General features: G+C 51.2%; 1 protein-coding gene across 3 annotated transcripts in view; it reads right to left on the bottom strand.

The window, feature by feature from the left end:
* Window positions 1-515: 515 nt before the first annotated feature.
* Window positions 516-17,224, bottom strand: part of ESRRB (estrogen related receptor beta) — a 194,769-nt gene continuing 178,060 nt past the window's right edge. For all 3 annotated transcript variants that reach the window (XM_009006371.5, XM_035261123.3, XM_054240229.2), the window contains exons 6-7: window positions 10,266-10,535; window positions 516-3,998 (exon numbers count right to left, since the gene is read on the bottom strand). In XM_009006371.5, coding sequence (XP_009004619.1) covers window positions 3,754-3,998; window positions 10,266-10,535 — 515 coding nt within the window. In that variant the 3' untranslated portion in view covers window positions 516-3,753. The remainder of the gene's footprint in view (window positions 3,999-10,265; window positions 10,536-17,224) is intronic.

The raw sequence follows: 17,224 nt of genomic DNA, 5'->3' as shown, positions 1-17,224 counted from the left end.
TTCATATGTAAATCCAGTAAGCCAGTGTCAGCTGAGGTGTCTTTTACGTGCAACAAAAGGCATCTTGAAATATCACGTTTGGTCCTTTTTAGGCTCTCCCCTCTGTTTCCCACTGGTCCTGAGTGTGCCCTGGAATAACATGTAGGCTGTGCTGTCAGTGTTGTGTGTGTCACAGAAGCAATTCAAAATCCTAAGCCAATGAATTGGTCTTCATTCACTTACATCTGCTATCTCGTTTCTCTGGCTTTAGTGAAAATAATCGATGGCTTTACCATTAATATCAAAAGCGTAAAAGCAACAGGGAGCTTCTCAGCCCTGCATCATACTTCTCAAGTTGCACTCCTGAGCTTTGCTGCTGAACACGCTTTTAAAAATGATGCCATGGGACTCCCCAGGGAACATGGAGGCTGGGCTGCCTCTCCCAGTGGCCTTTCCTAGCCTCAGCCTGAGACCCAAGGGCAGTGCCGTCCGGGGGACAGTCAGCCCAGAAAGACAATGTGTGAAGAAACTCAATAGGCCTTTCCTTATTTATTAGATTCCAGATACATGGGACCAGGATGGAAGAATCCTAGGGCATTTGATTTACATGGGGGGTCTCTGGGAGAACATACACAGAGGCGGAAAGTCGTACAGGCAGGTGATGCTGCAGGAGGGAACCGCCATTTTAAAAAATATATACATCTTATGAAGCCATTCCAGCCATATCATCAGTATTAGAAAATAAAACAATCTTTCCACATAGTGCTTTTCTTTGGTGCTGTTCCGTGAGCATAGACTCTGGACCCTTCAGTCTTCTTGTCACAAGCTGGTCACCCTCCACGCCTATCTGCACAGAGGGAGGGCAGAGTCTCTGGGGAAATGGGGCCCCGACACAAGTGGATGCAGGTTCTGCCTCCTCTAAGGCTCTGCCATGACCTCCCGACTCTGCTGGAGTCTTGAGAGCCTCTTACTTGGTTCTTAAAGTGTGGCCTGAAGAAGTTCCCTAAATGCAAAGATCGGGTTTCACACGTGACAAGTTCACAAAGTGACAAAGCCAGTCTGGAAACTTCAGAAGGCAAGGGGACCAAACAAAACCCAGCCGTACCACCTTCTCCACGGTTGGACTTTTGTTTTATTTCTTGGTTCATTTCAGATGACCTGTATCATGAGAGTACAACTGAGACAGGCTGTTTCCTCTTTACAGATTTCCCAGAAATGGCAGGTTTGGGGTAAACTTGAGTTCTGTTCCACTGGCGGGAGGGTCCCCTAAACTCTCCTCACTTCACCACCTCCCACTAAGTCAGTCCTCTCCCTTCCCTAGAGAGGGTCTTCATCTGACCAGGCTTCCAGCTAAGAAGTTGGCTCCTAAACTTCTTTTCTGAGCATCCAATGGATCCCTTCAGTACCAGGAACTTTCCCATTGGATGGAGTTCCATTGTTGCGGACACATTTCCTGTTGTGATGTGAGTTTTAAGTGTAAAAGCAGCTTCCACCTCACGGACACCAACTATCAGGACTTCCGCCTCACTGTGCTAGAGGCACAGCTGCCCGGTGCACAGAACACCCACTCTCTCCAAGCCAGATGTTGCACACTGAGCCAGAGATGCTTTCCCTAGGAAAGACAGGCAGCAGATGCTAGCTGGGCATGATCCCCTGCCACCTGAGTCCTCCAGGTGGCAGGAAGTGACACAGCAGGGTGCCACCACGGCCCCACTGCAAGGACACAGCACAGTGAGACTAAGGGAGCCCCACGGAGCACACCCCAAGGTCTCGACTCTGAAGGTTTCCTCAGAGCAGGCCCTCAGGGTGCAGCCTCTAAACACAGTGCTAGACTTGGTTTGCAGCTGGTGTTTCTTGACACTGAGGAAGGGCCTTTGCCCCAATGTGCACCTCTACCCAGATCGGGGAAGAGGGGCTGCGTGGAGGGTGCGGACCCAGCATCCTGGGTGATGGCTCAATGCCCACTCAAGTGACTCAGACCCGATTCCCCACAGGCAAGGGGAGTGGGGTGGACACGTCCCAGGTCTGGGAGGGCTCTCGGAACCCTTAACATTTTCTATATGGGACACCATCAGACAGCTGCTCTGCAGTTTGTGGATTTCAGCCAGCCCTCACTCCTGTCTGGATGACCTCAGCACATCATCAGCACGAGGTTCCTAAGGTAGAGCCAGGGAGGTGGGACCAGGGTTTCAATGGAAAAGCTGCAGAAAGGCACCTGGCCTCCTGGTGTCCCAGTGCCTGGTGAGATCTGCCTGCCTCTCTCGATGAGGCAGGTTCGACTAGAATGGCATGGATGCGGGATCCCCGCGGGGTTGCTCTGATCCCTGCTTGCGCAGGCAGCTCATTAGAAGGGACATTTTCCATCATGGCTTGATACTCTTTTGTCCTTGGGAGATCCTCTAAGCTGCCCTTACCAACCTGTGAGCACAGATGGGTGTTCAGGGCTGCCCCTTGAGTCAGTGAAAACCTTCATGGCCATCCACAGAAACGGGGTGACCCATTGTCCCCATGTGCCTGGGGCTGAGGAGTTTCCTGGGACAAAGGAACATCCTGGGAAAACTGGGATGCTTGGTCACCTGGCACAGCAGTCAGGGGGACTGCAGGGGTCCTGCCAGAGAGCTGGTGTGCGCGCAGTGCCCAGGGGAGCTACACCAAACCTCTGGTTGTGCAAGGGTGGCGGGAGGCCCCCCTCCTGTGGCATGATGCGGAGAAGGGAAGCCAGGAAGCATGAGTCTGGCCATCCCGCTGAGCTCCCTCCCTTCGGGGCCCCTCTGCCTACTTCTCTCAGCTGCTGGGCCTTTCTGTGCTTGGTGAAGATTGGTCTGGGCCTCTGCCCATCCTGCCCTGATCCTCCCCCTAGGGTGCTCTTGGATGAAGCCAGGCTCCTGAGCTTTTCACGGGCCCACCTGGCCTAGACCTGCCCTTCAGGAACAGGGGGAAGGCAGGAAGCGGGAAAGGGTTCTGGGGAGGACGGTGTGGCCCCCGCTCTTCTCTATGCCAGCACGTTCCTGTCTACAGGCCCTGGAGTCACTGTGGCTGATGAACCCACTGGGTGAGTGAGCTCTGAGGTAGGGTCAGGAAGTAATGGGGGACCCCTACGGGAGAAGAAGAGGAGGAGGACAGGTGGGCACTGGCGTGGTGGGTGACAGGCAAGGGGCAGGCCGCGAGGGAGTGGGGTGCCCAGGAAACACGTGAGCTCTCCTGTGGGTCCGCCCTGGCTGAAAGCTGAATGGGGACTGTGGGAGGTATGGGGCTCTCGAGGGGCCCCAGAGGATCTCAGCAGGCAGGGCCTCTGGAAGAAAGATGCTGTTGTCCCTTGCATACCTGCCCTCTGTGGAAGGAAAACCTCCAGGTAGTACCCAGCCTGAGCACTGCCCACCCAGGCCGTGGATGGGGGAGGGGGCAAGGAAGTTAGGAAATGCACATGCTGCCTCTTAGTGGTTTGGTGGAGGGGAGGGGCACTTGCTCCAGTGGTCTCCACTCCTGAAGGGAGTCAGCCCTGGCCCAGGCCTCTGCACTGCCCATGGAGAAGGAAAGACATACCAAAGAAAAAGCCAGTTACAGACGAGCCCCACGCCCCTGCCCCCCATCCCCGTCCCCCACCCCACTGCACCCGGGAGTCTGCACATAGCCAGGAGCGAGAAACCCCTGCCTCTGGGACAGCTCAGAGCCATGATACAGGGGTTGAAGGTGGAGGCTGGTGGCTGTGGAGGGCTCCACCTCGGTCTGTCCGTTTGTCTGTCTGTAGGTGGGCATGGTCCGTGTGCAGGGCCATCAGACCTTGGCCTCCAGCATCTCCAGGAAGAGTTTGTGCATGGGCACCTTGCCCTGCAGTTTAACGCTGTAGAAGTGCTGCACGGCCTTGGCGGCCGTCTGCCGCAGCAGGGGCAGCGTCAGCAGCAGCTTGCCCGTCCTCCGGGGCTCCTCGTGGCGCTGGCTCAGCTCGTAGTCCTGCAGCGCCTCGTGCAGCAGGTCCTGCAGCTTCTGGACAGCCTCCAGATCCTCAATGTACATGGAATCTGTGGGCACAAGGACAAGCATTAGCAGGCTGGCCGGGGAGTGCTGACTAGCGTGGGGGCCATCTCCGGGTCCAGGAGGCAGCATGCAGGCAGGCAGGGGGTGCTTCAGAACCCTCGCTTCACAGAGAACCAGTCTGAGGCTCAGAGAGGTTAATTGCCAGTCTCAGGTCACAGAAGCTAATGATAGAGCTGGGACTCAAACCCAGGGAGAGACTGGCATCTACAGAGGACATTTCTCAAGAGGTCACCAGGGGGTGGCAGCAGAGACCCTGGAGCCAGACTGCTGGAATCCTGTGTCCCCTACCTGCAGCCTGTGTGACTTTAGTCATTTTCCTCACTTGTAAAATGAGACGATAGCCATACCTACCTCAGATGCTTACAATTCCCCTGCCTCAGCCTCCAGATGATTAACTTCTCTGTGCCTCATTTTCCTCACTTGTAAAATGAGACGATAGCCATACCTACCTCAGATGCTTACAGAAGTTAAGCAGGTCAAGGGTTTATAACAGAACTTGTCACAAGTCAGTGCCCTGGTAGCGGTATCGCCCCTACCACCGCCCCTGGCCCCTACACTACTATTACCATGACAACCACTGCAGATGCCTGCCAGGCACCAGCTCCCCAAATCTTCAGTGCACTTGCTAACCTGACAAAATTCTGATTATAGGACACAGAATACAGGCACAGATACAGGTGCTAAGCTCCGTATCAGGGTGCCCCGTGGTGGCAGCATGGGGTGTTGGGAGTTCTCTAAAATCTTGGGGAAGGTTTTGAACTTAGGCCATGAACTAGGGGTTCAAACAAAATGTACCTAAATCCCAGCACGGCAGGGAGGCACCTGCTGACAGTCACGTGACAGCTGGGCCTGACCTGGCTGTAAAATACAGGGATGTGGACTCACAGGGTGGTAGTGACGGTGACCGAAGCAGCACGTTACCCAGAGCTTGGTCAGCAGCTGATTCATGTCAGGTCATGTTATCATTCCTGTGGGGACGCAGCTGGGGTGAGTGCCCTTGCAGGGCTGAGTCTTCACTGGCCCCACACCCAAGCCGCCTCCACATTTTCCTGCTCCCTGCTACCAAGGCAGTAAGCCCTCCTTCGTAATCGGGTAGGAGATGAAGCATGGCCCCATTCCTACACTTAACATGGCTGGGCCTTGCCATCTGGGCTCCTAACTCCTGCCAGCTCCCTCTCCCCACCCTCTCCATCCCCACCCCCAACTCTCCCCAAGGAGGCCAAAATTGGCAGCTGCCTTCGACCAAAAATGAAATAAAATAACATTGCAAGATTAATTTCTTTGCAATCAATCAGCAGGTCTGTATCGATGGCATTGATAAACTGTTAATTACAAAATCAATGGCTATGAATTTTTTCCGCTGTCAAGGAGCTCTGGGGATGGCTGGGATGTGGGGTAAATGTCAGCCAGCAGGCTCCCAGGGGGCCGGAGTGTGGAGCCACAGTCTGCCTCTGACGTGCTTGGGCACTTCTGCCCAGCGTCAGCACCCTGAGCCACTGAACCCACACCTGACTCATCCCGCGCACTCAGCCTCAGCAGTGGCACCTATGGCAACCCTGGGGGCTGCCACTAGGACACCTCCATGGAGTCTCCTGGCCCCCAACTCTCCTACAGCCAACACAATTTCCCTATTGTGCTTGGGTGATCTCTCCCCCTCCAGGATGGGGCAGGTCACTCTCCCACAACACTTCCTGGCTCCCTGCACTGACCCCATCACAATCCAATCCCTTCACAGCCCTTGAGCTTCTGGTCTGACCCCAGCCTGCTTTTTTTTTGAGATGAAATCTTGCTCTATCACCTAGGCTGTAGTACAGTGGCATGAATTTGGCTCACAGCATCTTCTGCCGCCCAGGTTCAAGCAATTCCCCTGCCTCAGCCTCCTGAGTAGCTGGGACTACAGGCACACACCACCACACCCAGCTAATTTTTTTTGTATTTTACTAGAGATGTAGTTTCACCATGTTGGCCAGGAGGGTCTCAATCTCCTGACCTTGTGATCCACCTGCCTTGGCCTCCCAAAGTGCTGGGATTACAGGCATGAGCCACCGCATCCAGCCCCCAGCCTGCTTTTCTAGCCTCTCCCCCAAACTGGCCTGTTCTTTCCCCATTTCCTGCCTGGTGACCCCACTACAGAACTTTACCCTCCCTCTTCTCATCCTACCGAATCACCTCGTGCTTTAAGACCTCACTCAGATTCTACCTCCCCAGCTGAAAACAATGTACTCTTCCTTCCTTGAGCTCTTTACATGATACTCTCTTATGCCAGGAATCACTGGCTCTTTCTGTCACATCCAAGTTCAGGGAGCAGGGGCTGCATCCAACTAGGTCCTCTTCTTCAGGCCACCCACTATGCCTGGCAGAGCCCAACAGAAGAAACACAATGAGCTAGGAGGGGTCTGTGCCTAGCACAGTGGCCAGGGCCTGATGTGCGTCACTGCACATTCGCAACGAGCTGCCGCTTTCCCTATTTCACAGATGAGAAAACCGAGGCTCAGGAAGTTCGGGTTGCCGGATACTCAGCCAGTAGGTGGCAGAGGCAGGATCTGAACCCAGGTCTCACTGACCCTGAAGTACATGCTTTAAACCCACCCTGCTCCAAGTGTGGTGTACAGTATGGCTCCCAACTGCCCTCTGGATGTTACTGGTCTCTGATAAGAAACTAAGAGTAAGCATTTAGAAACTTTATAGCAGTTTGGCAGGATTTCTATTTATATCTATTATAAAAATTTAAAAATTGGTCTCATGTTTTGTACATCTGGTTAATTTCATTTTTCTAATAATGTGCTTTGGTTGTTCTTTATAAAATGATCTGTCCATAATGGATTGAATATTTTGAAACATTTAAAAATGGGTCCTTCATCACAGATACTTTAGCACGCGCTCCTTTAAATCATTACTTTGTTTTATTTATTTATTTCTGAGAAAGGCTCTCACCCTGTCACCTAGGCTGAAAAACCATTTCTTAAAAAAAAAAACCACGACTAGCCAGCCTACTTTCTAAGTATCTACTTGGTAACAACAGGACCTCATGCTCAACCCCTCTGAGCTGGGAAGGAAGCATTCCTGCCATCAAGACCTGTGTCCCATCTTGGGGGTCAGCCAAGGCCTCAAATATCACAGACTCCTCCCCGACCTCCAGCTTCTCATCCTGTGCACCAGCTGCAGGATGGCTCTCTATGTGTCACTGGGGCAAGAAGTCTGGAGACCTGAAACCTCATCCCATGTGACAAAGTATACACTCAGGCAACGTTTGATGCCAGTCGAAGTTCCTGACACATTCATATTGACAGACCACGGTGGGTCCTCAGGTTGGGGGGGTGTGTGTATACATGCATGTGGTGCATACGGGGTATGTGCATGTACATATATGTGTGTTCACATGTGCATGTGTGCATGCGTTCGCATGGATACATGTGCATGTATGTATGTGTGCAGGTCCATGTGAGATCAAGGAAAGAGCGGCTAAAAGCTGGTGTGGTGTGGTGTGGTCCAGGGCTGAGGACCAAGTAAGAGTAGAGGAGGCGCTACCTCTTTACTCGCCTCTCCCAACACAGGCAAGCTTGAGCTCTGTGTCTGGTGTAAGTGAGGAGAGCCCAGAACAGAGGACTTTGCTGCGCCTGGCTTTGTCACCTTGCTTCCTCTGCTTTCACTGCTTTTGCTACTCCTCCACCCGTCAGAACTCCCAGGCCCTCTGCAACGACTGGTTCAAATGTTCCCCTCTGTGTAGGGGAAGCACAGGGCCGTGATGTTATTCTGTATGATACATCATTGTACAAATATGTCATTATGCATTTGTCAAAACCTAAAGAATAATACAACACAAAGAGTGAACCCTGATGGAAACTATGGGCTGCACTCAATAATATGTCAATATTGGGTCACTATTTGTAACATATTACTGCACTAATGCAAGATTTTAATAATAGAGGAAACTTCTGGGGGAGGAGGATATGAATGGGGTGGGTGTATGGAACTTTATGGACTATCTGCTCAATTTCTGTGAACTGGCCGGGCACAGTGGCTCACCCCTGCAATCCCAGCACTTTGGGAGGCCAAGGTGGGTGGATCACTTGAGGACAGGAGTTTGAGACCAGCCTGGGCAACATAGCAAAATCCCATCTCTACTGAAAATACAAAAATTAGCTGGGTGTGGTGGTCCACAGCTACTCAAAAGGTTGAGGCATAAGAATCGCTTGAACCTGAGAGGCGGAGGTTGCAGTGAAGCGTGAGGTGAGATTGTGTCGCTGCACTCCAACCTGGGTGACAGAGCAAGACTCTGCCTCAAAAAAGTTTTTTTAAAAAGTGGTTGGGGCTGGTCAAGAGATCCAGACCATCCCGGTCAACATGGTGAAACCCCATCTATACTAAAAATATAAAAATTAGCTGGGCATGGTGGCGCACACCTCTAGTCCCAGCTACTAGGGAGGCTGAGGTGGGAGAATTGCTTGAACCCAGGAGGCAGAGGTTGCAGAGAGCCAATATCGCGCCATTGCACTCCAGCCTGGGTAACAAGAGCAAAACTCCGTCTCAAAAAAAAGTGCTTGGGTCTGGCCACAGTGGCTCATGCCTGTAATCCCAGCACTTTGGGAGGCCAAGATGGACAGATCAAGAGGTCAGGAGTTCGAGACCAGCTTGGCCAATATGGTGAAACCCTGTCTCTACTAAAAATACAAAGATTAGCTAGGCATAGTGGTGCATGCCTATAGTCCCAGCTACTCAGGAGGCTGAGGCAGGATAATTGCTTGAACCCAGAAGGCGGAGGTTGCAGTGAGCCAAGATCGCACCACTGCACTCCAGCCTGGGCGACAAAGCCAGACTCTGTCTTAAAAAAAAAAGTGCTTAGAAGAGGTGCTCAGAATATCCCTACTGAACACACAAGGACACTGAGTTGCCCAAGGTCATACTGCTGGGAAGTCTCAGAGACAGAATTTGAACTTGGCTCTACCTGATCCAGACCTGGGCAGTTAACTCTGCCACACGCTGCTCTGCAGCAGTTATGTGTGTGATTCCTGACACGTACTCTGTTTAGGGCGGAGACCCTGTATTTAACCTGCTCCTGCAGCCCCCTGGCGCCCAGCACATTCCCTGGATAGTGTGGAAGCTCTCTGTGTGCAAATATTGGTTATACTGAAGCTCACTCACTGGCATTAGCCAATGCCTGCCTCTCCCCTCGGATAACCTAGCCAGAAGTTGGTGAAGGCAGATGAAATGGAGTGAGTCCTCCTTTGTAACTCCAGTTTAAACCACTCAGTTGGGAAGGTTTTATTCTCCTGTGTTCAAGAGATTTGACTGAAAGATTCAAAGAGTGGGTATAAGTTGAGATTGATTTTGGAATCAGAGGACCTTGGTTTAACCCGTAACTCTGACACTTTTTAACTCTGTGACCCTGGGCGATTTTACTTTTCCCAGTCTGTCTCCACATCTGTAAAAAGAGGTTACAACAATAAGAATTTTGCTCTTGGGTTGTTTGTAAGAATTCGATAAACTCCTAGCTAATTTAACAAGTTGACAGTGAGCATGGTGGCTCATACCTGTAGTACCAGCACTTTGGGAGGCTGAGGTGAGAGGATGGCTTGAGTCCAGGAGTTTGGGACCAGCCTGGGCAACACAGTGAGATCCCAACTCAATACAAAATAGATTAGAATTAGCTGGGAGTAATGGCATGCGCCTGTAGTCCGAGCTACTCAGGAGGTTGAGGTGGAAGGATGGCTTGAGCCCAGGAGTTTGAGGCTGCAGGGAGCTAGGATCAAACCACAGCGCTGCTGCCTGGGCAACAAAGCAAGACCCCGTCTATAATAAAGAAAGAACTGAGTGCTGATTATGCACCAGGCATGTTGCAAGCAATACAATTATGTACAAAGAAATCCTGTCGATAGCCTTGTGGAGTAGGGACTGTTTACTGCCCTCCTTTTACTGATGAAAAAACCGAGGCACAGAGCGAAGTAACTGGCCTAAGTGGTAGATGCAGGATTTACTCCTTAGCAATGTGGCCTCAGAACCCGTATCCTTAACCAATGTGCCAGTCTGGATGTCCGAGGCTTAGGAAATGATCAGCCAGTGACAGCCTTCATCACCATCTTTTTACCTGCAGGCCACCCTTTGCACAATCTTCGGTGATAAAAAGTTTCATTGTTTTCCTTTCACCTCTACCCACAGCAGCCAGCCCTGCCCAAAGGCCCCAGAGATGGGCTCACTAGGCCCAGGCAGACCCTCTAGAAGCTCTCCCCTCCAGGCCCCACTGCTGTGCTTACCGGAGTTGGCGAGGGCCAGGGCCTTGAGCGTCACAAACTCCTCCTTCTCCACCTTGAGCTTTTTATACCTGCGCACCAGCTGCAGGATGGCCCTGTAGAGTTCCAGCAGCCCCGCGAGGCGGGAGTGCTCCTCGTCCATGATGTAGTCCTCAGCGTACACCAGTTTGTCGTCATAGGGCAGCGAGCGGTACACGATGCCCAGGATGAGGATCTCCATCCAGGCACTCTGCAGCAGGCTCATCTGGTCCCCCAAGGAAAGGTTTGAGAAGCCTGTTGGAAGAGGCAGCACAGAGGGCAGCAGCAGGTCAGGAGGGCAGACCAGGGGCCTCCCTGGGGCTTGCCGCAGGGGTGGAGGTCAGGGTGGGGGCGGGGGTGGCTGTGTCCCTGGCACCCCCGGATCCTGCCCCCAGGCCTTCTCTGTGTGGTGTGAGACTCACTGTCCTCCCCTTGGGGAATACGCCAGTCTTGGAATTCATGGAAAAGACTTGCATAAGAGGAGCTCAGTCAATGTTGACAGTTTTTATCATTATTATTGTTAGCTCTTTGGTATTTTCCAAACTCCATAGAGGCTTTTCGATTAATTCAGTGCATTTGTAGCTGAAGGAGTGACTGAATACATACTGGAATCACAAGGCAGTAGTGCGTGCTCTCTGCCACTCTGGGGAGTTTTAAGGGCCCACTCTCTGCTCAAACCAGGGGAGGCTTTGGTGTTTGAAAATGACACCTGATTCTTAATGCAGTCTCAGCTGTGCAGAGACCCATGGGCCTGACCAGGAATGAGGACAAAGCTGTTCAAAGCCATAGGGAAAACCACAATGACCACTGCCTGGAACTGATAGGAGATCAAAAGCCCCCGGGGTCTGGGGCACTTTCTCACAGAACAGCCTGTCCTCCCAGGGTCAGAGCCCCTCTGCCAGGGCCATCACCCTCTGCTTAACGATGACCCAGCAGTCCTGTTCTGAGAACTTGGAATCACAGTTACCTCCTCCCTGCTATTGAGGAGGCTGATTCCACAGTGAAAATAAAGTTGGGCATGGAGAAGCCTCCAGAATTGTGACACTGTCTTGTCCAGTGAGCTGTGGGATTGCCTGAGTTGAACCCTGACTCGCACTTACTAGCTGTAGGCTGGCCTTGCGAAAGCTGTGGGGTTTCCCCAACCCTTCACTTCCTCATCTAGGCAATGGGAGAACAGTCGGGTCTGCTTCTAAATGAGATGATTATTCCAGAACAAAGTATTTCCTGAGCTATTATTACTAACGACGAGATGAAAGTCCTCATCTGCAGAACAATGATACTATACTGGGATTGCATTATACATGCACTTAAATTAGGCAAGTCAATTAACATCGTGATTTATAGGAGAGGAAGCGAGAGTAGGTAAATACGTCAGCTGATTTTCAAACATCTTAACCACCAAACACAACGTAGTAACTTCACTGGAGATTCAACCAGAAACTCAGTGATTGGTTCCAACACTGACATGCTAGATTTATTCAAAGAAGGAAAAGCATCCGCAAAGCTGTTTGTATCGTGCACTATGGGTAACTGACATGAAGGGATTTTTTTTCAGGGGGAATTTTGCCCAGGAAGGACTTTTTACCTCATTTGCTAACTTAGACCCCATCCCTGGCTTGGAGCCACTGTCTGAGGTGGGGTGCTGTGAAAGTGAAAAGAGAAGATGCATATAAAATGCTGGGTACCTCAGCCAGGCATGGTGGCTCACGCCTGTCATCCCAGCCACTCAGGAGAATCACTTGAACCTGGGATGTGAAGCTTGCACTGAGCTGAGATCACGTCAGTGCACTCCAGCCTGGGTGACAGAGTGAGACTCCATCTCAAAAAAAAAAAAAAAAGTGCTGGGCATTTCTCCCAGCATCATCAGCACTCAACACGCTAGGGAGCTGGTGATGGCTGTGGCTGCTGTTACTATTAATATTATTGTTGGTGTTGGCACACCGCTGGCATCACTCACTTCTCCTCTCTGGACTTGCCTAGAGGCCTGGGTGGCCCTGAGCTTCTGGGCCACCCAGCTCTTTGGCTTGTGTGGTCTATCCTATCCATCTGTTTCCTCTGTCCCAAACGCCACTTATTCCCTGACTTCTACACAGGGCATGGCAGTTCAACCTTAGGGGGCAGTCCTCGAGCTGAAGGCCCGCAATTAGGCCGGCCACCCTTACCCTGTGAGCATTCTCCAAGTGAATTATCACAGTTCCCAAGCCTGAACTATACAATTTGGGCCTTGGATCACCACCGGCTAATGGAATCCACAGGTAATCAACAAAAGAGCAGGAGTGATTACACCGACCAACATGGGTGAGCTTTGATTGATGCACCTTCTCAAGGGAGAGGTTGTGACAGGGGTCAGGGTGTGTGTGTGTGCACACGCGTGTGTGCATGTGCACGTGTGTGTGTGTGTGGTTGTCCTGATTCCCTGCATGGGAGAGGGTGTGTGGCTGCCTGTGGTGGCTGGGGGAGCTGGAGGTAATAAAAGATAGATAGAAATGGACATCCAATTTCCCTTATCAGGTGTCTGAGTAGGAGAGAGGCCTTGGGCAACATTAATTAACAGATACCAATCAGCCAGCAACCAGAGAGTTTGTGGGGGGAGTGCTGGACAGCTCTGGGGAGGGGGGTATAAAAGCAGACACACTGGAGGGGAGATGGAGGAGGAGAGCAGGGTCAAAATTAGCAGGCAACTGAATTGGAAGGTAGCAGAGAGAGAGGATGAGGTAAGAACTAGGCTTCTGGAAACGCAGAGGAAAAGCCCCTGTGCAGTGAATCATGTAGGTACAATCATTAGGATGTGACTAGCATACTCTTCTGCCCTTTGAGACATTAATCAGCAAAACTTACTGAGCACCTACTAAGTGCCAGGCCTGCGCTAGGCCCTGGGGACAGAATGGTGTGCTCAATCCAGACGTGCTCCCGCCATCAAAGGCTTACAGTGAAGGGGAAGACACCTAGCAAGGGGGACTAGTCGGCACAAAGTTACAATGTAAGAAGAGCTACAGCAAATGCAGGGCTCTGAAAGTGCGCAACTGGGGAAGATGGTCCAAACAAGAGACTGGGGAGGTTTTGTGGAAGGGGAGCCTTGGGGGCTGAGCTCTCAGGCAGGGTGGCAAGAGCACCTTTGATGAATGAGGCACGCCCCCAGGTGCACCTGAATGGCTCACCCCAGCTCTGAGTTCCCAGGGTGCACAGACACTGAGCTGTTCCTTTCCCCACGCCCATGGCTGAGCACAGCAAAGAAGCTGCCCGACAAACCTTTACAACTAAAAGGAGAGAGAAAATGGACAGATGCCATGGGCTTTGACTCTCGGGTAACAACAAGATGCGCCCAAAGCACTTGGTTAGACCCGTTAAGATCTTTGGACTCAGGTTCAGGGTTAGCTGCCTTTGCCTCTCTTGCAGGAGTCAGGGATGGCCCTGCCCTTTGGTGGTGGGAGGGAGACTGGACTTGGAAAGTTTTGTGCCATCATCGGAGGGTGTACCCAGGAGGCCTGTTCCCAGACCTCTGCGAGGCTGCTTTGAGTTCTGGACTCGGGCCCGATCACTCTTTTCCTCCCCGAACATTTTCAAAAGGCCCTGAAAATAGCTTTGACAATCCAAATGTGTACTCCAAAGTGCTGAACGGTGATACAGATGTCTTCATTTTGTGCAGCGAAGAGAGGGATAGGTATCTGATACCTTTTAACGTCTGAAATAGTTCAAATCTTTTCTAATATTTGTGAAAAGAAATGCCAGAAAGAAAACTGAGAAAGAAAAATGGTGAATTCTAGGAGGTTGGAGGGGAAGGGGGGGGACAGGGTGAGACTTCTGTATATACATTTGTTTCTACATTCGGCTTTTGAACCCTGTCAGTGCTTAAGATGCTTAAAAATAAAAATAAGTCATAAATATAATTAAACTAAAAATAAAATAAAAGCCATGCTCCCTTCAACCTAGCAATTCTACTACTAGAAATTTCTCCCAGTGGCCAAGCATGGCGGCTCACACCTGTCATCCCAGGACTTTGGGGGCCAAGGTGGAAGGATCGTGTGAGCCCAGGAATGTCAGGCTAGCCCGGGCAACATAGCAAAACCCCATCTCTACAAATAATTTAAAAATTAGCCAGACATGATGGTGCATGCTTGTGGTCTCAGCTACTCGGGAGGCAAAGGTGGGAGGATCTTTTGAACCCAGGTGGTCAAAGCTGCAGTGAGCCAAGATCATGCCACTGTACTCCAGCCTGGGTGACAGAGCAAGATCCTGGCTCAAAAAAAAAAAAAAAAAAAAGCACATAATTTGTGGCAAGTGGAGTTCATAATGTGTTAATTTATGATCGTTTCTGTCGACCTGGAGGGCCATTAGCAGAGGTAATAAAGGGAGATGTAATTATAGGATCTGGGGCCACTTCAGACACAGCTGCTGTCACTCGGCAGCTCATATTTCATTGAGTCAGACGGAGGCTACCTGGGAGCAGGGCCGCCAAGGGACCTTTGTGAGGAGGCCTCTGGGGATGCCCTGTACATGGGGGCCTGGGCAGGGTGGTGGAGACTGGGAAGGCTCTCCTGGCTAGCACAAGCATGGGGCTGCCCAGGGAGGGAGGATGGCAGGCTCAGGTCATTTGGAGTAGGCTGCAAATTCATCAAGTGATTCCCCACTGCCTATTAAAGGCTGCTAGCTCATGATCTCATGGAATAAGGGGTGGACATTCTAAAGACCTGGGCTTGCCCTCTGGGGAACCCAATACTTGGAACATTCAACTCAAGGTGAAAAAACCCTGCATTTGGCATTTGGGGTAGGCCATTGTCAGACTGAGTTGAACAATGGCTGGGATTCTGAGTGAACCAAGTTCCCCCTGGAAGTCAGCCTTGTTCTAAATGGGATCCTGGGGGCAAAATTAATTTCTTGTCTCAGCCACAACACCTATCAGGGGACCTGATGTATACTGACTTCTCAATATGTGCATGCAAAGCTAAGTGTGCAATGCCCTCTGTGCCAGGCTGGAAGACACTGACGTGTGAGCTGCAGCCCCTCGTGTTTAAGGACAGTGGCCCAGGTTCTTCAGAGCTCTACTCTTGAGCAGCCTGGAGTGGCCAGTTCCCCATTTTCTGTCTGTGCAGGAACCAAGATGGACAGAAGCCAACATAGGTCCCAGGGTGGGCTCCAGCTTGTATTCTCCTTACTCAACCAGTTTTCTCTTTCTCTCTCTCTCTCTCTCTCTCCCAGGGCCAGTGAGCCTGTCTTCAGATACATTTTCCATCTAATCTGAGATGGGATTAAGTTGATTAGTTTAAAAATATCAGGCACCTGGCTGGGTGCAGTGGCTCAAACCTATAAACCCAGCACTTTGGGAGGCCAAGGCAGACAGATCACTTGAGGTCAGGAGTTTGAGACCAGTCTGGCCAACATGGTGAAATCCTGACTCTACTAAAAATACAAAAAAAAAAAATTAGCTAGGTGTGGTGGTGCATGCCTGTAATCCCAGCTACTTGGGAGGCTGAGGCAAGAGAATTGCTTGAACCTGGGTGGCAGAGGTTGCAGTGAGCTGAGATCACACTACTGCACTCCAGCCTGGGTGACAGAGGGAGACTCCATCTCAAAAAAAAAAAAAACCCTCAGGCACTTGATTGTGTCCTTGCCCTTAATATGAGGTTTACATGCAGTGGCAGGAGACTCCACTAATTAATTTTACCTTAACTACTGGAATGTCAGGAGGCAAAGAATTCAGCATGCAGATTTATGCAAAATAGGCAAATTAGCACTTAGACGGACAATAGAGCCCCTGTTTTTATTTTACTTTTCTACTAAAAATGGACAAGGTGTGAAAGGAGGCTATGATTACTATTAGTAACAACGGCCATGGTAGGCATCTCTGCCATTTAACCATGCACACGAAGTGCGACACCTCCTCCCAGCAATCCGTGAAGGGCTCTATCATGATTTTTACAGACAAGGACACTAAAGCTTTGAAAAATTCAGTATCTTGCACAAGGCCAGTAAGGACAGAGCTGAGATGAAAGCCCAGGCTGCCTGATTCCCAAGTCTATGTGTTTAGCATCCACTCTGCTCTAGCCCTGCCCTCTTGGTTGAGCACAGATGGGAGATGGAGCTGGGAGGTGGAAAGGCACAGAGAAAAACAAGTGCAAGGGAGACAGGGTCTCCTGGTCCTATCTACTCCCTCCATGGTGTTGCAGGGATGGGGTTGTGGAATAAGGAAGCAATGACCCAGGGGACCACCAGGCGCCACTCATGAGCCATTGCTAGGATGTAGGATCTGTTCAACCTGGAACAGGAGTGTGGGGGTGGGGCCAGGGGTTAGCTGTACCCAATTTGGCCCTGGGTTAGTGGAGTAATCCAGGCTGAGGTGTCTTAAGCAGTGGCCTGACCCCACATCTCTGCTGAACCAGCACTGGGCAGATTCAAAAACTACTGAGTGTGTAATCCCCGAGAGGTTGAGCTCCTTAGTAAGGGCATATCAGACTAGATCCCTGGTCAGAATGCCCAGGGACCACCAGGCGGTTCTTGCCAGCAGAGCCTCTGGGTCCTCTAATCTCCCTGTGCATCCCTGTCCACAGGAAGTCTCCTTCTTGTAACTTGGGCATGCAGGGTCTCACACAGAAGGACTTTTTTTATTCCCTCAATCAACTGTGGGCCTTGGGCCAGGCATGGTGGCTCACACCTGTAATCCCAGTACTTTGGGAGGCCGAGGCGGGCGGATCACTTGAGGTCAGGAGTTCGAGATCAGCCTGCCCAACATGGCAAAACCCTATCTCTACTAAAATTACAAAAAAAAATAGCTGGATGTGGTGGCATGCACCTATAGTCCCAGCTACTCAGGAGGCTGAGGCAGGAGAATCACTTGAACCCAGGAGGCGGAGGGTGCAGTGAGCCGAGATCACGCCATTGCACTCCAGCCTGGGCAAGAGGGCGAGACCTGTCTCAAAAAACAAACAAACAACTATGGGCCTTGGCAT

The sequence above is a fragment of the Callithrix jacchus genome, chromosome 8, assembly GCF_049354715.1.
Source record: "Callithrix jacchus isolate 240 chromosome 8, calJac240_pri, whole genome shotgun sequence".
NCBI classification, from domain to species: domain Eukaryota; kingdom Metazoa; phylum Chordata; class Mammalia; order Primates; family Cebidae; genus Callithrix; species Callithrix jacchus.
The sequence above is the reverse complement of the archived record's forward strand: the minus strand, read 5'-3'. Positions and strand labels throughout refer to the sequence as shown.